Source organism: Canis lupus, chromosome 30 (genome assembly GCF_011100685.1).
Source record: "Canis lupus familiaris isolate Mischka breed German Shepherd chromosome 30, alternate assembly UU_Cfam_GSD_1.0, whole genome shotgun sequence".
NCBI lineage: Eukaryota > Metazoa > Chordata > Mammalia > Carnivora > Canidae > Canis > Canis lupus.
The window spans coordinates 18,345,562-18,369,429 of NC_049251.1; the positions used below are offsets into that span (position 1 = coordinate 18,345,562).

At 38.4% G+C, this 23,868-nt stretch overlaps 1 protein-coding gene across 7 annotated transcripts in view; it reads right to left on the minus strand.

Annotated features, from left to right (window-relative positions):
• The window catches only part of MYO5A (myosin VA), a 189,822-nt gene that overhangs the window by 64,716 nt on the left and 101,238 nt on the right, over positions 1-23,868 (minus strand). For all 7 annotated transcript variants that reach the window (XM_038580448.1, XM_038580444.1, XM_038580443.1 and 4 more), the window contains exons 10-20: positions 21,377-21,642; positions 20,272-20,353; positions 15,003-15,143; positions 12,614-12,739; positions 11,255-11,338; positions 8,518-8,679; positions 7,236-7,333; positions 5,083-5,169; positions 4,887-4,995; positions 2,004-2,215; positions 928-1,084 (exon numbers count right to left, since the gene is read on the minus strand). In XM_038580448.1, the coding sequence (XP_038436376.1) occupies positions 928-1,084; positions 2,004-2,215; positions 4,887-4,995; positions 5,083-5,169; positions 7,236-7,333; positions 8,518-8,679; positions 11,255-11,338; positions 12,614-12,739; positions 15,003-15,143; positions 20,272-20,353; positions 21,377-21,642 (1,524 nt within the window). The remainder of the gene's footprint in view (positions 1-927; positions 1,085-2,003; positions 2,216-4,886; positions 4,996-5,082; positions 5,170-7,235; positions 7,334-8,517; positions 8,680-11,254; positions 11,339-12,613; positions 12,740-15,002; positions 15,144-20,271; positions 20,354-21,376; positions 21,643-23,868) is intronic.

Sequence of the window (23,868 nt, forward strand, 5' to 3'; positions counted from 1 at the left end):
ACCTATTCAAAACTCATCACAGTCAGCTGAATAAAGGCCCCCAAAGACATCAGATCCTCATCCTTGGAATCTGTAAAGATGATCTTATTTGGGAAAATGGTCTTTGCAGATGTGATTAAATTAAGGGTCTTGGGGAACCTGGGTGGTTCAGTCAGTGAGCTTCCAATTCTTGATTTCAGCTCAGATGGTGATCTCAGGGTTGTGGGGTTGAACCTCACTTTCTGGCTCCATGTTGACTGCAGAATCTGCTTGTCTCTCCCACTCCCCATGCTTGTGCACGCATTCTCTCTCTCTCCCCCGCCAAATAAAAAATCTTTTTAAAAAATTAAGGATCTTGAGATAGGAGGATTATCATGGATTATCTGGGTGGGCTTCAGATCCATCACAAGCATTCTCATAAGAGATAGACAAAAGAAACAATGTTAGACACACAGAGAAGAAGGTGATATGGAGATGGAGGCAGAGGCTGGAGTGAAGTAGCCACAAACACATGGCTATTGGCAGCTGCCTGGCAAAAGTTGGAAGAGGCAAGAGACATTCTCTCCTGGAGCTTCTGGAGAGAGTACAGCCCTGCTGAGATCTTGATTTTGGACCAGGGATCCTGATTTTAGACATCTGGCCTCAGAACTCTGAGAGCATAAATTTCTGTTTTTTAAGCTACCAAAAGCTTAAAATTGGTAATTTATTATAACAGCCACAGGAAATTAATATAGTCACTTTTTTTCAAATTACACAGATAAGGGGAGAAAGGTAATTTTTTCTACTATTCTGTTAATATATACATTTAATACTTAAAAATATATTTTAGTTGTTGGTTGTCTCCATTCAGTTCTTATATCCACAGGAACTCCTGTGGTATTTTGTTCAGATGTAGAATTTGATTAATGTTAATGGAATGAATAAACAAAATTGGAAATAATGCCTCACCTTGCGATACCTATTTCTGGCTAAGTAGCCTCGCAAATAAGACTGGAGAACAATAGTGGCCGTTCGTCTGATCTTGTATTTCCTGCGGACTATATACATGCGCCAGTACTTCTGAATAATCGTTGCTGCCTTGGTTCTGCGCAGGAACTTAGCATAGCTGGCCAAAGAAAAGGGTGGTGCATTGTCAGTAATTAGAAAAACCCAAGAGTACATTTTGCAGAAACTTAAAGCACCAATATCTTCAGCATAACAAGTAGTACCTCCATTGTTATAATTCTAATATTACACATGTAAAATCACTTATATTCATATAGCAATTCATAGTTCCCCCAAATATTGTTGCATTCATTATCTGATTTGAGTCTTCCCTGAATAGTAGGATGTCCCATATTACCTGATATTACAAAAAAGATTTACAAAAAAGAAAGTGAAGCTCAGAAGAGTTCTCTCTTTCTAGGACAGTGTTTATTACCTCAGCTGTGTCTCCTTTACATCAGTGACTGGCTATCCACAGTAAGCCCATATTTACTTAGCACCAGCTTTCTTACATCTAGCCATTGCTAATGTGTGATGTTTCTCCATAATCTACCTGTTTGGGCAGAAGTTCTTCATCATTAATTCATCTCTACTGACAGTTCTAAATTAAAATCATCCTCATATGTAATCACACTAGGTATCATTCTCCTCTAGATCTTCTCAGTTAATTGCTCCTGAAAACTCTTCAATGGAATCATTATTAACGACCACATATTCATGACTGTTTTTAATTTACAGAAGATTTCTTCAAGCCCACATAAAAGTACAAAAAGTTAAAAACACCAAGGACACAAGTAGGCAGTAGTTTGTAATTTTTTGGTAGATGAATCTAAATGATTCATAAGGGTGAGTGAAATTTCCTTCGATTTAATGGTCTTGTGAGTAGATGTTATTCTTTGAAACTAGGAAGACGCAGGGTGTTGCCTTCTCAAATAGGAAGACCACTGAAAACTGTCCTCAGTTGGACAATGAACCAGATGAGCTAGCTCTTTGGGCTCCAGGGCCATGAGTCAGGCTGGACAGGCCACCAAGAAACCTACCATCGGGCCTGGTAGCCTCGCACATATCTCTGCACAGTAATGGCCGCCTTCCGCATGCGCAGGTACTTCTTCCGCAGCAGCCACCCTCGGATGGTCTTCTGGATCCGGATGCAGGCAGCCCTCAGCTTATCTGCCCTCAGTTTTTCTAGATAGGCCACTTGACCAGCACGGAAAAAGATCTTTGTCTTACCAAACTGGTATTTGTCCTTGTCCTATGTTTTGGAAGAAATTGTATACTCAGAAGTAGAAATGTTGACCATATAAATGAACTTCTAAAAGAGGAAAAAAATGTCTACAAGCAGAATCAGTAAAGGGATGACTCTATTAACTAAAACTTAGACTACATCACAATTAACTAATAAAGTCAGACTGTTTAATCCTATGCAAGTTGAGCAAATAGAAGGGATTTTAAGGAAAACTGCAGTTTTTAATTAAGAGTTATTTTCCAGAATCATTCTACCTGAAATTATTATCTGAGGCCAAAAACTTGGTTGTGGGTTATAGGCAGTTATTGTTTACATGTTTGCATTTTAAATATCTCAAGGAAATGGAGATGCTGACACTCCCTCTGACTGACTCAGGCTGTAAGCATTACATCAGGCTGTATGTTCCATGAGAAAGCTGAAGGGACAAAAAAACACCAGCATGAAGAGTCAGGCAAGAAGCCACGCACACAAAGTAAGAATTAAACAAGAAACTTGCGTGTTCACATCAGGAGTTAAATTTGCAACAGTTATCTGTTGCTTTTATCAACAATATTTGAAAATAAACACATCCCTATAAATGTATCTAAAATCCTTCTATAAATTTCAAAACTCCTTTTATAGGAACATAATCGCTTATCTTGCTCATTGCCTTTGGATTACAAGCAGAGTCCAACATAAACATGCATGTTATTTTTGGTCTATCACATTCTTATGTACCTCCTCTAGAAGGATGCAGGTTATTAACCATGCTCATATCAAAAGAAGAGTGGAATTTATTTATAATGATCACTACCATGTTCTAAAATTCTAAGGGAAAACAAAGAAAATCACTTTTCAGTGTATACAGTCATCTCCTATCTTGTATACGAACCAGAAAAATCAGAAATCTCCATATATACATAAATCATGTAAAATTATTTTTATTTAAATCAATAAAGTTTACACAGGAAGTCTAGCTGAAGACATAAGCTGAGCTAGAAGGTGGCTCCTCTCTCCCTCTCCTGCCTCAGTTTCCCCACTCCACCCCTGCTCTCCTCTACCATGCAGCCTCCTCTGTCAAACCACCCTGCGCATCCCTGAACCAGGTCTGATGTGGTCTGGGTGATGACGTGGTCTGGGTGTAGGACTGTCCAATTTTGCTTTCTGTTCCCACCTGAATCTAGGTTAAAAAAAGGAATTGCTCCAAACCCAAAAGCAGGATTCTTTTTACACATTACTAAGAAAGTGGCCTTAGCTCTTCCCAAGAAACCAAAAAATGTTATTACCAAAGAAGAGATATTACATTTAGTTAGTAGTCAGTAATTAAGACTAATTACCTCAAAGTGAGGTAATCTGTTCAAACTATTGTCAAACAAGTGAAAATATTTTTTTAAAATATCTTTCATGAGGGGCAGCCCAGGTGGCTCAGCGGTTTAGTGCCACCTTCGGCCCAGGGCGTGATCCTGGAGACCCAGGATCAAATCCCACATTGGGCTCCCTGCATGGAGCCTGCTTCTCCCTCTGCTTGTGTCTCTGTCTCTGTCTCTCTCTGTGTCTCTCATGAATAAATAAAATCTTTTAAAAAAAATCTTTCATGCATCTTAAACTCTTCATAAACTATATCATTGGTTCTCAAAATGGAGTCTTCAGATGAGCATCAGCATCACTTAGGAACTTGTTAGAAATCCTTATTATTGGGCCCATCCCAGAACTACAGAATTAAAAATTCTGCAGGAAGGGGGTGTCTGGGTGGCTAGTGGTTGAGCATCTGCCTTTGGCTTAGGCCATGATCCTTGGGTTTTGGGATTGAGTCCCTCATCAGGATCCCCGCATGGAGCCTGCTTCTCCCTCTGCCCATGTCTCTGCCTTTCTCTATGTGTCTCCCATGAATAAATAAATTAAAAAAAAAAATTCTGCAGGATGGAACCCAGCAATCTATTTTTTTTTCTCCAGCAATCTATTTTAACAAGCCATCCAGGTGACTGTGATACATTCTGAAATTTTAAAACTCTCTAGTTTGGCATGCATGACTTTTCAAACACCAACCTACATTTTTTAACCATATCCCTACCGTCCCATATACCAATCTTATACTGCAAACAAAACAGTTTACTGTTTTCTGAGCCAACTCTATGCTTTCCTACTTTTTCACACATTGCTCCCTATTAGAATGTCTTTCTACTTTTTTACTATCTTACCAATTCTTTAAGGCCTGACTCAAAACACACTTCTTCCCTGAAATTATTCCTCCTTCCCATAGCACACATGGCTTTGTCTTCCTCTGATTTCTTTTGTGTGTAATAGACCTTAAGGCATATTATACTTACCTCTAAAATGCATGAATTTCCAAGACAGACTATGTTACCTTGGGGCAAGGCTTATTTTTTCTTAATCACACAGTATATCTGGCCTGATATCTTCTGTAAGTACAAGATGACCTCTAATTGATAATGATCAAACTCTAAACAAGTGTATCTGAGGTCTGGGTCCAGGCCTCACCCTCCTGTTTCCTAACAGTAGACCACCCTCCTCACAAGGGGGCCTAGCATCCTAAGCACAGTATGCCTTCACCTCTAACATAGTATGCAAAATAATCTGCATTAGTAGTATATGAATTTCCCAGGGGCTTCAAATATTACAATCACAAGGCCTTTGGCCAATACCTGTTCAGGTAAAGGTAAATGGGACTCTTTCTTACCAGTATCAGTTTCTCTAACACATTCTTGCATGTTTGCTTTCTGTCACTCAGCACATCCTTTTGCTTCATTAGGACACGGTAACGGCTGAAAAACTCTTGGTAAGTCCACCTGTATAAAGAAACTCACATCAGCTTACTTGAAGGGGCAAAAATCTCTCCCAGAAGATCCCTCATATTTGAAACCCGCCCAGCTGACCGTGAGGGGAAGCCCGCAGCACTGATGCGGATGGTCTCCAGGACACCGCAGGCTCTCAGCTGCTGTACTGCCCTCTTCTCGTCAAACCTACATGTCAAAGAAAATGGACATCAGTGATATATAAAGAAGCCTGGCTAGAGCCACAAATTACTCTCCTCGGTCCAGAGAGAAAATTCTTTTGTAAGGAGCCAAATGGATAAAATAGAAAACATTCCAAAGTTGGAGCAGATATCAAAATGGAAAACTCTGTATGACAGTGGGGAAGAGATAATTAGCAGTAAAAATAAAGAGCGGAGCCATAAACATTATTTGTAGTTCATGCCACAAACCTATAAGAAATACCACTGGGCATATTTTTAAAAAACCAAAATTCTTCACTACTTTGCCCATATTCATTAAATGGCTTGGTCTGATAAGTTGTTCTCTTAATCTTTACCTCACCATATATAGCTTCCCTGGAATAAAGACTAGCCAGCTTTGCAGATTCCTCTAAATTAAATATTCAATTATTTGAATTGAATTCAATTATTTGAATTCAATTATTTAATAATTCAATTATTCAATTGAATTTCTTTAAATTCATTCAAATTATTCAATTCAATTGCATTCATTCAATTATTTTTCTTTAAATACTGGTTTTCTAAAAGTTCTATTCAACTTCATGTGTACATACAAAGCATTTAGTGTCCACACCAATACAAATTATTTTTATTTTGTACTATATCTTTTATACTTTGTCTATTTAATGCTAGACAAATAGCATCTTCACATTATACTGACACTAAGAAAAGAAATAGCGAGGCCTGCCCCTTGCTGAATGATCACTCTTGGTACTCTCCCAGTTAAGCCCTGAGCACCCTCTCTGAGCCTTCTGCTGTGCTGTCTTCTCAAGTGTTCTGTTGGCCATAGGTGATGGGGTTGGCTGATGGAAGGTAACAGCCCCTAGGGTTATCCAGAAGAGTGGCCCAGGCTGTGGCAGCTCTTTCTGTCTCCCATTTCCTCCAGAAAGAGCTTCTTGGCTATCAGGAGGCTGTACATCTTTCAGAACTGCCCTGCACCTAAGGCAGAATCTCAGAGGGCGGGATTGGCAGAGCGTAGGAAAATGAATGCTCATACCTTACTGGGTGGGAGTGGGAGCTACAACCTTTGGTAAATGTGCCTCATCTGACCCAAAAATTCCTCTTCTAGAAATATATTATCCTAAGAAGATAATCAGGCAAATATACAAGAATGTTTGGCAAAATATATTTATCATAGCATAGTTGGGATAACCTAAATGGTCATCATTTAGGGAATAATTTGAATAAATGATGTATGTCTATACAGTGAGATACTATATAGTCATTAAAATGATGATGTGGATTTTTATTTACTCACATGTAAAGCGTCCAAGTTTATTAAGTTAAAACCAGATACAAAACAGCAATTACAGCATAAGCCCCTCCCTTTTATTAGTGTCTCTCTCTCTTTCTTTCTTTCTCTCTCTCTCTCTCTCTCACACACACACACACACACACACACACAGAAACACAGCAGGGAAGGAAGAGATGTTGGTTGGTTAAGAAGGATTTATGTGAGTGAATATCAGCTTTTTTTCAGGGTATAATGAATTTTTTAAAATTATTTTTATGATATTTTATATTTTTCAAAAACTGTCTTTACAATGCACATGCATTACTTTTAAATTTTGAGAAAAATTTCCATTTTGAATAAAAAAAACTTCCCCCTCACACATGGTGTTCAATGTAGGACAAGACATTTAGTAATAGTAGACAGGCTCTGATGGTTTCAACAGTTGGAAAGTAGCAGGGAGAACACTGAGCCTCCACCAAAGCAGCCTTACCCGACCTGATTCTGGTTTTAACTAATGGCCAAATTAACAAAGCCCCGAGACCTTGAATTAAAGTAAATTCAAAATAGAAAGCAGAACTAGGAATGCTTGGTTGACCTCCACTTTTAAAATCTTCAAAAGGTCAGCTACTAATTTGTTACATATTCTCCAAAGAAAACGAAAAGAGAAAAAAAAAATCTATTAACTAGTGATTTCCCTCTACAAGTCATGAAGATTTATCCAAATATTTTTTCCTTCTGTTGGTATGGGAATCCCTATGAAACTTGGACATTTTTTAATTCAGTAGTTGAGAAATGCTTACGTGAAAGGGAACTTGAAGTCATTAGGCTTAATGCAGCGCACGTAGTGAGGGGTAGTGGCATTGAGGGTCTCCATAAGCAGATGAAGGGAGTTTCGGAACTTCATGAAAAACAAAACAAAAGGAGCCATCAAGGTTTTGTCAAAGTTGACGTATAATAACTTAAAGTTTTCCAATGACACTACTGGAGATGATTTTGCCCCCTTTGACCTGACACAACCTCAGAAGTGGGGGTGTTCTAAATAAGAATGTAGGGCTTTTAGGTTAAAATTTGCTTAAACTCAGCCATTTATATGCTTATTCTACTAAATATACATTTGTTCTCCTCCCACCACATTTCCCTCATTCCGTTTTTAAAAACTTGTTTTCTTAGAGACATTTTAGGTTCACAGAAAAATTAACTGAAGAGGGATTTTCCATCTGCCCCCTGCCCCCACACAGGCAGCACCTCCCCCATTATCAGTACCCCCAACAGAGTGGCACATTCATTAGGATGGTCTGACAAATCAGTTACCTGAAGTCCATCATTTACATCAAAGTTCACTCCCCCCCTTTAACACAGGCTCCCATAGCTTTCTATCGTGAATGCACAATTCTGACTAAAAATATCACCTTACTTGAAGAATGTTAAGTCCATTTATCGTGTACAGTAGGAATTCTGCTACAAAATACTAAAAACATAGCAGGTGACTTACAAGAGCACAGGAAATGAGCAGGAGGGTGGGAGAGTGCAGCCAGAGTGGGGCTACCATCAGGGACACAGGTTCCAGCCTGGAGGCTGTGCATCTCTATAAGGCCCTGCTTCCTATTTCACCTAGACACACAGTCCCCCACACAGGAAAGCAAGCTGACTGGCTTCCTGTCCAGAGCCCCCAGCCTTGTTCAGGTACTATGCCTGTATGTAGGATTTCCTACTCCCCATAGAGCTGAGGACATCAACAAGAGAGGGCCCTGCTCCTGCACCGAGGGAGCTGGCGCTCTGTACAAACACACAGAGGGAACAACCAGGGGACAAACTGAAAGCAGCAGTGGTCTGTGAAGGATATATACTACAAGAAGTAAGAGCCAAAGAAAATTATTTGGGGAAAGGCTTCCACAGAGTCATGGGTCTAAAGCTGGGTGGAGAGGAGCAGGAGGGGATGGTGTGACATGTCCTCACAGTAAAAGCTCTATCTAGCCTTTCCCCACCTGAGGACCCCATGTGGGGCTTCAGCTGAGCCTGAAGGGAAGACCTGGGGCTTCCCTGAGGAGAAGGAGCCCTGCCATGGTAGCTCCTTCAACTCACCTGGTGCCCCACAGTTTTCTTGTGTTCTTTGGCTGTCTGGCCTGGTCTGCCTTTGGTGGGCTTTGCAGGAGTGCGGCTAAGGGGCATGCGCCCTGATGAGGTGGCTGATGTTGGACTGATGGCCTTCTCATCATCTTGAAATAATTCTGGTAGCATCTTAAACTGGGTCAGAAACAATAGAAGATAATTACACTCTAAATTAACTCAAATGTAAACCTTCACAGAAGACCTGGAGTCCATACTACTTCCCTTCCTTAAGTAATCCCTTTCAGAGTCTCATTCCAGAAGTAATCAATATCTATCTGTGTTAGGAAACAAAGATATGAGAGGAAGGTGACACAAATGCTACAAAAACATAGGAGGAAAAATTTGGTGATTCTACAGCCATGTTTGGGGAAAACAAAATCAAAACTACTTCACTCAAGCAGCCCCTGTGGCACAGCGGTTTAGCACCGCCTGCAGCCCAGAGTGTGATCCTGAGACCCAGGATCCAGTCCCACATTGGGCTCCCTGCATGGAGCCTGCTTCTTTCTCTGCCTGTGTCTCTGCCTCTGTGTGTGTGTGTGTGTGTGTGTGTGTGTGTGTCTCTCACGAATAAATAAATCTTAAAAAAAAAAAAAAAAAAAAACTACTCCACTCACACTGGCAATCCTAATCTACAGAAATGTCCATTACAAACATATTGCTGGTCTTGAACTACAATTATTTTATGAGCAAAATACTAATTGAATGTCTTATCTTATTACCTTTCCTCAGGTAAGGTAAAATGCTTTATCATTATGCTTCATTCATCTACCTACTAACACAAATGGTGAGCACCAGCTAAAAAAAACTCACTGAAAAATCTCAGCAAGAAGGGTGTCATGAACTAGCTCTCCAATATTATAAGATTGAAAAATAATCACGAATTAATTTTTGAAAAATAACATAGATTTATAAGGAAAACAATTAAAAGCCCTATTCTTGTAACCTTTTATATTTGTTTTCAAGGGATTGATAACTTGATTGCATAATTTCTGCAATCAATTTTGTGTTATACCAGGTTAGCACTATGAGAGACTATTAAAAGATCTGGCATTTAACAAGTAGATGGATGGTATTAGTCAATATGGTTAGGAGAAATTTTATGGAATGAAAGAGACTTCAAACTAACTGACAGGAACATCTTGAAACCTATGTATCTTCAACAGTGACACATTCTGCATAAAATTCTTCAAATTATAATTGCAACTACTAATTATTTGTCTAACAACTTCAGAAATAATTTTCTTAGTAGAGTTCTTTCATTAAAAAACAAAATCAGAGAACTCCATTTGCTCATAATGTGTATATTTAATCATAAGGGTAATTTAAGAAATAACTCATGATGTATAAAACAAATTGTTATACAAACATACCAATAATGGTTGCTTCTACACAAATGAATATATCCCTTTTACAGAAAAAAAATATACATATATCCTAGTTTATTTAGCTGCAAAGAGGAAAACATGTAGTACCACTATCTTGTATTACAAGCTGTGTTCCAAGAGAAAAAATAAGAGTCCCTAATAGATTTGAACCCCAAACCCAAGTTATGTGTATCATGATGCACCATCTCCCCGCTTTAGCTGTAACAATGCTGCATAGACTGCAATCACTCCAAATGATTCCCCAGAACACACAGCTACCTTCTGATAATTAAGGATCTACTAGCCATCAGAAAAGTTAGTCAGAAGAAAGGACTGATTACAAGTGTCTAGGGAATGAGAACTTGAGAATGTTCCATTTAAGCTAAATTGCCTAGGCAGAGTATTAGAATGTTATAGTTTCCATCACTATTCGTAAATAGAAACGATTTATACTCTAACTGAATACAGCACGCTGAGGGACTGGCACCATGAGAGATTTTTCTTTTATACATCATTCCTCCTATAAGCTATAAAGCATTAATGCCCAGTGCTTATGAGTGTAAATAAGAAACTGACTTAGATACCGAACTGACTTTCAGCTCAAGTCATGATCTTAGGGTCCTGGGATCAAGCTCCGTGTCATGCTCCCCACTCATCAAGGAGTCTTTGTCTCCTGCTCCCTCTGCTTCTACCCTACTATCTGTCTCATGCTCTCTCTTTCCCTCTAAAATAAATAAATCTAGGGCAGCCCGGGTGGCTCAGCGGTTCAGTGCTGCCTTCAGCCCAGGGTGTGATCCTGGGGACCCAGGATGGAGTCCCACATCAGGCTTTCTGCATATGTCTCTGCCTCTCTCTCTCTGTCTTTCATGAATAGAAAAATAAAATCTTTTAAAAAAATAAATCTTAATTAATTAAATGATTAAATGATGCAGCAAAAAACCTGTTTTCTCTCATCATTTTTCACAAAGGCACAAGAAAGTCTACAACCACTGTGGAGATAACAATTTCACATAAAACTCAAAATATTGCACAGTGGTTAAGAGCAAACTCTGAGCAAGTCAGCCTATGTTTTGTCTTGAAAACTTATTAGCTATGAAATCTCTGTCCTTCAGTTCCCTCTTCTGTAAAATGTGATGATAATATCACCTCATTATAAAAATTACATGAGTAACATTCGTAAGGCATTTAAAACAAGAATTGACACACACTGTTATGTATCTGATAAATTAAAAACTAACAGTAAAGCTAATTTTGTTAGAAAACTCATTATTGTTAAAAAGCTAATGTTTAAGTAATTAACACTTTATTGAATATATCCTGATTGAAGAAAGCCTATACACTGTTACCTTGCTTGATTTCAGAACTTTAATTTGTTCTTCAAAAACAGTGTCTTTATTCTTTTCCAGAAAGCCTTCACACTGGTATTCCACCTGAAAACACATGCAAAAATGTTCTTAACTAACAGACTTTTTGAACAGATATTATTATCATCAACAACAAAAGTACGTATTAGGCTCAGGATCCTACTGGCTCTCAGCAAATTGGTATCAATTTTATTCTACGAAACCAGTACCATTCTTGGGAAGAAATACATGAACTCTAGAGTAAAACTCCTCAAATACTGTTTTTCCCTAGGGAAGAGTGGTAGTGCTAATTAGTTATGGTCTGAAAGATCCTCCCAATTCATAGGGAAGCAGACTCATAAGAAGTTGACCCTCTTCTTCCATGCTGGCAGAAGAGAGCTCCTCCGTGGCCAACCCAACGTATCTTCTTGTGACTCACATCACTACCCAGGAAGGGTAGTTCTCTTGGGAGAGAAGACACTAAAGCTAGAGAGAGATCAGAAGGAACAAAGAGCTGTCTGACAGAGGGTTGAGGTGGTACCTGGGTAAATACTGTATGATCTGGTAAGTGAAACTACCTGAGAGTGTACTTCTTGCTTCCAAAACTCCAGTGACTTAGGGCATCTACCACTCAAGTTGCTCCCCAGCCTATAACACAAAGCCCTTAGGTGACCTAATGTCATTCCCAGGTTTCCAGGTAGGATTAAGGAGACTCAGAAGATCCTCAATTCCTGAAGGAAACTCCAGGAAGTTTACCCCCAAAAGCCTACCCACGTTTCCTTTAAATATAAAAAAATATAAATCTCGTAGCTCCTGATTTTCTGAGTACACCACTGAATTCATGAAGTAGCAAGTCTGCATACCCTGTTAGTAGGGACCCAGTACCTCAGCCACAGAGGCTGACACAAGCCCACAGTCTCTATTCTAACCCCTCAAAGACATCAGCAGTCTGAGGCAGTGACCTGCAATTAAACACATTAACATTTTTTTTCACATTAACATTTCTACATTGAAGTATGTAAATATCCAGCATAACTGAGATAAATAGACTATACACAACCTCGTGTTAGTTCAAGTCAGAGATTAGGTTTAGCCATAAAATGAATTATGAAAAGACTTCTTAGTTTTCAGAGTTTCTTGGATTTCAGAATTATAGACGATTGTAGACTCCTATTTATTTCATAATATAATTCTATTTAGGCTAAAGGAAGAGAAAACCAACAAAGCACACTGAAAAATACTTTTCCTATAAGACCATAAAGAATGCAAGTTTCAGCAAAGATAAAAATATCTCGACTATCACTTTTTTCCTTCTTTGAACTTAAATATTCAGAAAGAAAAAAGGTAATAAAGCTTTCTTACTTTGTCAGCAAAATGTTGGATGATGAAAGCTTTGTTTGATAGACGGGGCTTTTCAAAGAGTGCACATTTGTTCAAATGTGTGTTGTACAGTTTTTGGGCCCAAGTGTCATCTGTACCTTTAGGCATCTACATTCAGGGGAGAAAGGAAAAAAAAACAACAATGGAAACAAGGTGAATATTTTTATGAGACTCTTCTGATGAATCAACCAAGGGCCATTTTTTGGCTTTTCTAACAACTTTTTTATTCAATTAGGGACTCATTCCTTCCACATTTCTGCTAGATGCCAAAAATTAATTGCTAATGAAAAGCAAGGATTGAGACCTTCTCATGGGTGACTCAACCCAATCTTTGGGCAACTCAATCTGCCTATACCAGGAATCATCAAATAAATATTCTGTTTTTAAAACAAGAGCCTCGCAAACAAAAAATGAACTATCATGATGTCATGTATTTTTTTTCTAGGTAAGCTATGTGTCCAATGTGGGGCTTGAACTCATGACTCCTGAGATCAAGAATCACATGCTCTACTGACCTTGCCAGGTGCTACATATCACATATTTTTAAAAATTTGTTAAATAAAGGTAACATCTGCAGAGAATGAAATATTTATATAATTCAGAAAGGTTTAAAATGAAGAGTAGGGGCACCTGGGTGGCTCAGTTGTTTACGCATCTGCCTTTGGCTCAGGTCATGATCATGGGGTTCTGGGGTCAAGCCCCACATTGGGTTCCCTGCTCAGCAGAGTCTGCTTCTCCCTCTCTTTCTGCCTCTGCCCCTGACTTGTACTCACTCACTCTGTCACTCAAATAAAGAAAATCTTTTTTTAAAATAAATAAAGAGTAATCTCCTTTCACCATTTCCACCAACTTTTTTATCTTTCTGTCTAGAGGTATGAACACAAGTAGAATCATTCTGTAAGCTCCTTGCACTTTTTTTAAATAGTAGCAGTCTTGTATTTATGGCCATTAAGCTGTACTCATTTTTTGTTCTTATAAAAATGGTCACAAAGGCTTCTTTTACATATATACCTTGGATACTTTTGCAAGTATATTCATAGGGTGAACTCCAGCAGTTCACCATTGTTAGGTGCAAAGGTACCTGTGGTTACAAATTTGATAAATATTGTCAAATCTCCTCAAAATACGTTGTATTAACTCACGCCCTACTATCAATGAATGGTACTATCAAATTTAACCCTACCTATCTGTGGTGTGTGGTGGCTCAGTCAGTTAAATGCCAACTCTTGATTTTTGGCTTAGGTCATGATGTCATGATCCCAGGGGTCCTGGGATTGACCCACTTGTGCTCCACATTCAGCGTGGAGTCTCTTGAGATTCTCTTCCTCTCCCTCTGCTTGTCCTCCCATTCACATGGGCACCTCTCTCTCTCTCTCTCTCTCAAAATAAGTAAAATCTTAAAAAAAAAAAAAAAAAAACCCTTGCCTATCTGATAGGTAAAAAGCAGTATCCCATTTTTTATTTGAATTACATTTTTATATAATTTCAAGTGAAACTGAACATTACACTCATTCTTAATGTTGTAGGGAATCTGGATGCTTAGGAGGATCAGTCTATGGTAAGTTGTAATTTATGGCATATAAACTAAAGAGGAGTTAAGAAAAAAGATAGGTTATTTGTCTAAGATCACTCAGCAGTAAAGCTGGATATCCATTATTTTCTCAACATGCTGTGTCTTCAAATATTAAAGCTAAAATTCCCTTTCTACCAGATATATTAGTAATAAAGAATAAGCAGTCAATTTAAAAATTATAGATATTTAGAACTATTATTCAAAATATATTTTGTATGATTTCTTGCATATCTTTAAATATATCATACCACTGAACAAAAAAACAGTACCAAATACAAGCATATTGATAACAAAAGTAGCTAACACTGGTGGTAGTTGTGTCTAATGTCAATTTTTCACATAACTTAGAAGCAGGTGAAAAAAGAAAGGAAATTCTCCAAGTTTCTAATTTTTTTAAAAAAAGATATATTTATTTACTTATTTTCGAGAGAGAAGGAGAGTACGAGTGGGGGGGAGGGGCAGAGAGAGGGAGAGAATCCTCAAGTAGACTCCCCGCTGAGCATCAAGCCTGACTTGAGACTCAATCCCAAGGACCCTGAGATTATGACCTGAGCCAAAATCAAGAGTCAGCCACTCAACTAACTGAGCAGCACAGGTGCCTCAAAATTCTCCAGCTTTCAATTGTATTTGGAAACCTTTGGGTCTAGTGACCCTTTGGAATGTAAGTGGGGTGACCTCTCACTTATTGCCACAATGGCACTTCATGGTATACTAACGAACCTCTACTTGAATCCACTAACCTTCTGACCTTGACATAGCTCTTTTGATAGACTAGGTACATCTGCAAATCATATTTACCTTGCATTCTTCATCCAGCAAATCTAAAATGCCCAGTTTAGATTCTATAAGATTAATGCAAGGCTGATTATCATAAAAATCTATGAGTGTCCATGGAATTTGTTCTTTCATATATTCTTCTTGTTCTAATTTGAAGACATGCTGAAATGAAAAAGACAAAAAAGAGCTGGCATTATTGAACAGTACAAGTAATGTTAGTCAAGAAACAACATTTATAGAAAACAACTTAGATTTTCTAAGAGGATATGAACATAATTTGAGATAGTCCATGGCATTCAGCAACCATAATCTTGTGGGAGACACATGATTTACACATGGAGAATAATATAAGAAGCAAATAAAAACCACAGATAGTAAAACCTCAGCTATACAGGATTGTTGGTAAACAAGATTTACTTAGTAAATCTAAGTACATAGATGCATGCGTTAGACAACTGACAAATGTAGCAGTATTTTATATTTTTTTATGTATACATCTAACATTGCACTATATACTTTTTGGCCTCAGATTATTGCACAGTGCTGCTAACGATGCCTTAGCTGGCCTTGAACAACTATGCAGAGCAGATGCACCCTGGACCACTGAACCAAACTGGGTGATGCTTACAGCATAGCAAAAATAATTCTCTTAAGGGACAGTGATGTTGGAAGTTCACGTGCCTCAGAATTAGATAACAGCGTTTTATGTCTGCTTCCATTATCTTCCATAGTCAGGGAATCTTTGGCTCAATTTTCTGGATTCTTCATCCAATGCTACAAGTAGCTGCAAGAAATACCAATTCACTTCTCTTTCTGCTAAATGCTTCTACCACCATCCTCACCATTGCTTCTAATCTCCATTCACTCATTTACGCAAAAATACATATCACCTGTCTACTATGTGCCAGTCACTGCATACAATTAACAAACTAGACATGGGTTCTGCCCGCATGAGTTTGGAGACTAATGGGAAAAACAGACAGAAATAAAATAATCACAAACTGTAGTAATGTTACAGAGGAAAATAATGCAAGCTATGAGAGCAAGAGTCCTCATGAAGTTTAGATATATGGTGGTGAGGGAAAGCTTCCCAGAGGAAAGACTGTATGAAATCAGCTCTGCAGATGAATGGATTTCAAGTTACTCTAGGCAGAAGGGCAATCCAACCACTGATAGAGTTCTTGCTTCAGGCTGCCCAGCCAATGCAGCAACCCACAACTTCTTGTCTCCACAAGATGTTAATGACCTCTACTCATTGTTCTTGGGGATTTCTGTTTTCCTTTGTCTCTTGTGTGTCCTTGTTCTCTCACACATTTTGATGCTTTTTCTGGAAAGAACAGCTCTCTCTATGACCAGACAACTCATATTTTCTAGGACCCCAAGCCCCATGAAACTTAGGTGTCACCAAGATTTCTGATACATATTCTCCTTGTGCACCTGGAACTTTCTCACTTTATTCTGTACTTATTATAATGCCCCTCTTGGCTCATTTGCAGCATTTACCAGCTGCAATAAGCTTTAATAATTAAAAACAAACAAACAAAAGGGTCACCCACATGAATATTTATATCATGCTAACCAGAAAGCAAATTTATTCTGCTCTCTTGATGAATGAGAAGGCAGATAGGGCACCATGTGTCAGCAGGATGCCTTGCCTGATGGCACCAATATTTTACAAAACAATGAGCCTTGTCTTTTTTTAATTCAATAATTTATATGCCGTCACTGACAACAGAAACACTGGTCCAGATTTTGTATGGGCTTGATTCTTACACACATTTCTATGCCTAGGTGGGGAAAGTCCATGAGGCCTCAAAAATTCTGGATACTTAATTGTCAAAAAGACAATGTGGGCACAAGGTTCAACATGGCTAGAGATCCTTGGTCAATCTATAATGCCTCCAAGCACTAAACATGCCAATAACCATTTTGATCATGCCCACTGCCCCACCCATAATCCCTGCCAAGGGACTGGCCCAGAGCAGCCAAGCTCTTTACTATAATACCCCATGTTCCTAGTCACAGCTGGTCAACTGCTAGAGATCTCTGAGAGAAAAGTGAACAAAGTTATGATTCTCTTTCTCAGGTGGAAGAATTTGGAAATGGGCAATTAATAGTGCAAGCTGAAGCCAAAAGAAGTCAAGATGAATGGGGATTTCAAAGAAAATTAAGGGGATGAGAGGAGTAAGCTAACCACTGCTGGGTTCGTAGGAAGCTTGAAGTGAGTGAGAAAGTTGAAACCTTGAGAAAATATATACATAAGCCATATGACAGTAAGAGGGAACAAACACTGTGCAGAGAAAAGATAAGATGCAGTATAGTGTGTGTGTGTGTGTGTGTGTGTGTGTGTGTGTAGAGAGACAGAGACTGAGACAGAGACAGAGAGGAGAAACAGATGGAAAGAGAGGGAAAGAGAAACAAGAGAATCAGAAACACACATGCAGAAACATGGGGTCCTTATAAAATAGACAAATTAGCAAGTCCCTAATGAGGCCAGTGTTGGTTCCTTATATTGATAGTCATGTTGTGCCAAAATGTACTTGGAAAGAGCTCAGGTTGTGGCTCTGATTAAAGTATTAAGAAACTCAGTAAAACCTTGAGAAAAGATAATGCTTAATTTAATCTCTGATAGGTTTTTATGTTTCTTTTTTAAATTTTTTAAATTTATTTTTTTATTATAAATTTATTTTTTATTGGTGTTCAATTTGCCAACATATAGAATAACACCCAGTGCTCATCCCATCAAGTGCCCCCCTCAGTGCCCATCACCCAGTCACCCCCACCCCCCGCCCACCTCCCCTTCCACCACCCCTAGTTCCTTTCCCAGAGTTAGGAGTCTCTCATGTTCTGTCTCCCTCCCTGATATTTCCCACTTATTCTTTCTCCTTTCCCCTTTATTCCCTTTCACTATTTTTTATATTCCCCAAATGAATGAGACCATATAATGTTTGTCCTTCTCCGATTAACTTATTTCACTCAGCATAATACCCTCCAGTTCCATCCACATCGAAGCAAATGGTGGGTATTTGTTGTTTCTAATGGCTGAGTAATATTCCATTGTATACATAGACCACATCTTCTTTATCCATTCATCTTTCGATGGACACCGAGGCTCCTTCCACCCAGGGCAATTTACACATTTAATGCAATCTCTATCAAAATACCATAGACTTTCTTCAGACAGTTGGAACAAATTATTTTAAGATTAGTGTGGAATCAGAAAAGACCCTGAATAGCCAGGGGAATTTTATTTTATTTTTTTAAAGATTTATTTATTTATTTATGAGACACAGAGAGAGAGAGGCAGAGACACAGGCAGAGGGAGAAGCAGGCTCCATGCCAGGAGCCCGATGCAGGACTCGATCCTGGGACTCTAGGATGGCGCCCTGGGCCAAAGGCAGGCGCCAAACCACTGAGCCACCCTGGGATCCCCAGCCAGGGGAATTTTAAAAAAGAAAACCATATCTGGGGGCATCACAATGCCAGATTTCAGGTTGTACTACAAAGCTGTGGTCATCAAGACAGTGTGGTACTGGCACAAAAACAGACACATAGATCAATGGAACAGAATAGAGAATCCAGAAGTGGACCCTCAACTTTATGGTCAACTAATATTCGACAAAGCAGGAAAGACTATCCACCGGAAAAAAAGACAGTCTCTTCAATAAATGGTGCTGGGAAAATTGGACATCCACATGCAGAAGCATGAAACTACACCACTCTCTTACACCATACACAAAGATAAACTCAAAATGGATGAAAGATCTAAATGTAAGACAAGATTCTATTTATGTTTCTTATGCAAAGATGAAAAATAGAACAATCACATTTTTATGGAAATAGTCATAAGGCTAAGGTTTGAAGATCACCTCTGCATTATTTCACTGTGTTAAGTAACTTAACTTGCTAAATACAGATGGTTCAAATTTTCATCAGAGTATATGCAGTATTTTTTTTTAAATCAATCAATCAAATGTTTGATGATGACAAGCAACAATTCCTTGTCCCATCCCTCAATCCAGTCTCACTCTCTGGAGGAAACCATTTTTAACTTCCTTAATTATTTCTTACTGATACTTACCTCTAAAGAATATGTGTACTTCCCGTTTTTTAAATTTGTCCATTGGAAACATCATCTATTGATTTCTTGATGAGACAGACGAGGCTAAATTCATATATACCACCTCTCCACTGCCCTTCTGCTTTCCTCCCAATATTATTACTTTTGGTTCTTCTTTTGATTTTTACTAATTTTGTAACTTAAAACTATACCTTTAAACTTCTTTTTCTTTATCATTAACCATGCCACCTGACCTCTCTCTTATTAAGATGAGGATACTAAGGGCTCTTTTCCTATCCTTCAGCTAGCTCTCTTCTCTTCCATCTTCAATTCCTATGGGTGACTTTTTTGTTTTGTTTTTTGGGTGACTTATTTTTAATATCCTCTTCCATCAGTACTAACAACCATCCCAAATCTTGCACTTAGAACTGTGCCTGGCACTTTACATACTCTAACTCATTTACTATATACAACCATATGCAGTAGGTACAATCATTACCCCCATTATACAGATGAAGAGACTAAAGCCCAGGAAAGCCAATTAACCTGTCCAAGGTCCCCTGAATATTCAATGCAGAATGGGATTCCAATCTAAGCAGTTTACTTTTGAAGGTCTGTGTTCCTCACTATTGTAATCTACTGCCTCTCATTTTTAAATATCTTGAAACCCCCCAATACCACGATAACACTTGAAGATATATTATTACTTCACAAGAGCCATTCTCAAAATATGCCCATTGCCATTGTCATGGTGAATGTCTCAGTCTATTGAAAAGAGAATCTGTAAAAGAATATGTAAATAAAATATGCAGAAAAGAGTGTGTGTTCTGATTTTTCATGCTGGCATCTTGCTAATACAGCAAGTGAGTTAAGACAGTCTTAACTCCACAGGGACAATACACTGAAGGATATCCTAAGCTCAAAACTTCATACTGCCTATGTTACTACCCATCACACTTCCTGCTTCCATCACTCAACTTACTTCAACTGAGTTTTTACTATTTTCAGACTGTAATCTGAAAATCATCTTGAATCTTTTCTGGGTCATAATCATTTCTTTAATATTGCATTAATTTATTAATTGTAAGTTCCTCAACAGCTCAGTTGTTCTAAAGCCTAGACAATTATTGCAATTTACAACCTCATTTCAGAAACCAGACTTTAAACACAGTGTAGGAATTCAAAAGAATAATTTACAGTAGAATATTAGTTAAGAAAGAAAAGTCTTACCATATTGAATTGTTGCTGTAGTTTTTCATTTGCATAATTTATACAAAACTGTTCAAAACTATTTATCTCAAATGTTTCAAATCTGTAAAACCAAAAACAGTATGTGAAGAGGAGAAAAAGAAATAGCTTTTTTAAATATTCAAAATGTGCCTATTAGAAAAAGAGAAAGAAAGAGAGAGAGAGAGAGAAGAAATTTCCCAACATTGTGAAACTCTCCACATCAGTGAAGGTAAAGGTTTATAAGTCAGTTACATGGAATCTGTATCCAGCAGATAGGCATCAAGCACATAGCAGAAAGGTTTTTTTTAAAGCTCTTTAAAGATGTGTTCAACAGTATGAGTTTTTGAGAGCCAATTCATCTCCAAGTGGGGAACAATCGAATTATGATAAAGCTATTGATCTGGTCAATTTACAGATTCACAGTGTCTACATTCACATAACAGGGAACAGAGAACAGAGATCAAACAGGTTCTTTTGAAAAACTAAACAACAGGGCAGCTCAGGTGGCTCAGCGGTTTAGCGCCACCTTCGGCCCAGGGCGTGATCTTGGAGGCCCAGGGTGAGTCCCGCATTGGGCTCCCTGTATTCAAAAGGAGCCTGCTTCTCCCTCTGCCTGTGTCTCTGCCCCTCTCTCTGTGTCTCTCATGAATGGATAAATAAAATCTTAAAAAAAAAAAAAAAAACACTAAACAATAAAAAATTAGACATCAAAAAACAAATGTAGGGGCAGCCCGGGTGGCTCAACGGTTTAGTGCCACCTTCGGCCCAGGGCGTGATCCTGGAGTCCCGGGATCGAGTCCTGCGTTAGGCTTCCTGCATGGAGCCTCTTTCTCCCTCTGCCTGTATCTCTTTCTCTCTCTCTGTATGTCTCATGAATAAATAAAGTCTTAAAACACACACACACAAATGTATATGAAAGGTATTAACAGTTCAAGTGGGCACCCAGAAAAGGCAACTAGCAAACAAAATAAGGTTTTTAGAAATGCTCTCCTAGTTTTCTTTTCTCTTTACCAGTAGGAGAAAGAATCTAATACACATTTAGAGTTATTAGATAATCTCTAGAAAGAAATGCTCTATGGCAGACCACTAAGCCAAATACACTTACCCGTATATGTCTAGCACTCCGATAAAAGAGTGCTGTTTGACAGCTGAATGGAGGGCCTGATTGACATGATCTACAATCCAGTTAAAGAGCTTGGCATAAATGTGCTTGGCTAAAGCATCACGGGCATTCGTGGCCTGCAGCTTAGAGATTGGTTTGATATATGTCTCTGTGGCGGTAGCCAGTTTCCGATGGCAGAGCCAGTGACACATCTCCTCATAGTCCACGCCCATAAGATCAGAGAAGATGCTGAGGGGTTCATGCTTGGGCTGACAAAAAGAGAGTGGGTTATTTCTTTTGGCCAAATCAATCAAATATTTACTAAATTTACTAAAAAATACTAACAAAGAGGTAACAAAATCCAGAAATTTCTTTGTTATAACTAACACAGTGCTCATGTGAAGTGGTCGGTGATCATAATCATAACTGTCCATTAGACTAACATCCAGGCAGCATTTTATAATCTCTTCTAGGGCTCATTTCACAAGCTACATCTTCCTTTGTCTCTTCACTGTATTTGTTTTTAATCTGTCTTTAGGCTCCTTCAGTTGATCAGAGTATCTGTCAGCTTGTCAACAAGTATTTACTGAATGCCTATGATATGCCAGTAAATAAAACCAGACATGGCCCCTATCTGCCTACAACTTATAGTAACTAGAGGAAATGGATATTAATCAAATGACTGTTCCCTAACCTGTAAAATTACTGCAAAGAAAAAAGGAGCTATACTCCGATTCCATGTGAAAGGAGTGTGCCCTATTCAGGAGGCAGAGGCCAGTTGCCTTGAGAAACAGAGCTGAGATCTGAAGGATAGGAAGGTATTAACTCAGTGAAAGGGGAAGAAAGGATCTTCAGGCTGAGGGAACAACTGGTATACAAGTCCTGTGGTGGGAGTGAAACTAGTAGTATGAGAGACTAAAGCTGAGTGAGGGAGAAAATATCTGAGATGAAGCCACAGAGACAGGCAGGGTATATACCATGGCTGGTCTTCATCCTGAGAGCAAAGGGAAGCCACTGAAGAGTTTGAAAGAGATAACTTGATAGCTATTTGCATGACTTCTTAGATTAGAATCTCTTTAATGGGGGTGCCTGGGTGGTTCAGTTGGTTAAGCAGCTGATTCTTGGTTTCAGCTCAGGTCATAATCTCACAGTCATGGGATAAAGCTCCATGTTGGGCTCCTGCTCAGTGCAGAGTCTGCTTCAGATTCTTTCTCCCTCCCCCTCTACCCTTCCCTGCTTGCACCCTCTTCCTCAAATAAATAAATAAAATCTGTAAAAAAAAAAAAAAAAAAAAAGAATACCTTTAATGACTTACATATCTCTATTCCCTATAATGTCTTCCATAGGCCTTGCATTGAGTAGACATTCAACAAATACTGGTTTAATTTAATCCACATGAGTGCATTATATTTTTTAATATCTTCATTCACATGTTTCAATTGAATCTGATGACATTCCTGGGGAACAGGCAGGATGAACATTGCTATCTCTGACTGAAACCCAAGAGGAGAGCTTGGATTTGAAACATCACATGACCAATTTATGTCAGTGTTGTCATTAGAACCTGGGTGCCCTGACACCCTCACCTCCTGACCCTTTCCACTGAGGAAGTTCTTCCTTCATCTTACCTCTTCCCAAATGATCACTTCAGATATAAATCAGCACATTACCAACAGCATGTCACAACTCTCTTAAATAAGCAGCTAATTTCATTCATGTAAATATGAATGATTTGACATCATTTAGAAGTGGATCAGTACTCTCTAAACATATTCTATTTGGGGAACCAGGGTGGCTCAGTGATTGAGCGTCTGTCTGCCTTTGGCTCAGGTTATGATTCTAGGGTCCTGGGATCGAGTTCCAATTTGGGATCCCCGCAGGAAGCCTGCTTCTTTCTCCTTTTGCCTATGTCTCTGCCTCTCTCTCTGTGTCTCTCAGGAATAAATAATAAAATAAAATTAACATACTCTATGTCAATGGCATTACTTTACTATTATATCACGGCTGTAAACTTTTTTGTTCAAATTTTCTGTAACTTTACTTCTATCCCTTTTTATCTGAGAGAAGTCAATAATCTCCCACTATGATAGATCAATTTTTTCTTGTAGTATCTGTTGGTTTTTGCTTTATATATTTTAAGTCTATGCCATTAAGTACATTAAAGTTTAGAACCATTACATCTTCCTGGTGAATATAATCTCTATCATTATATACTACTCTATTTATCTCTACTGCTGCTTTTGGCCCCAAACTTTATTTTGTTCAACATCAATACAGGGTCTGCTAGGTTTTATTGTAGCGATTATGGTATATCTTTTCTAAACTTTTTATTTTAAAACTTTCTATACCTTTATGTTTTAGGAATGCTTATTTCAAAAGCATAGAGCTGCATTCCTAAACCAGTTATCCAGTTGTTATCTAGTAATCTACTTCTATGATTTTAGGAGGAGCAGGGGCTGATGATTTACTTTATTTTTTTAACTTTTTCTTCTGAG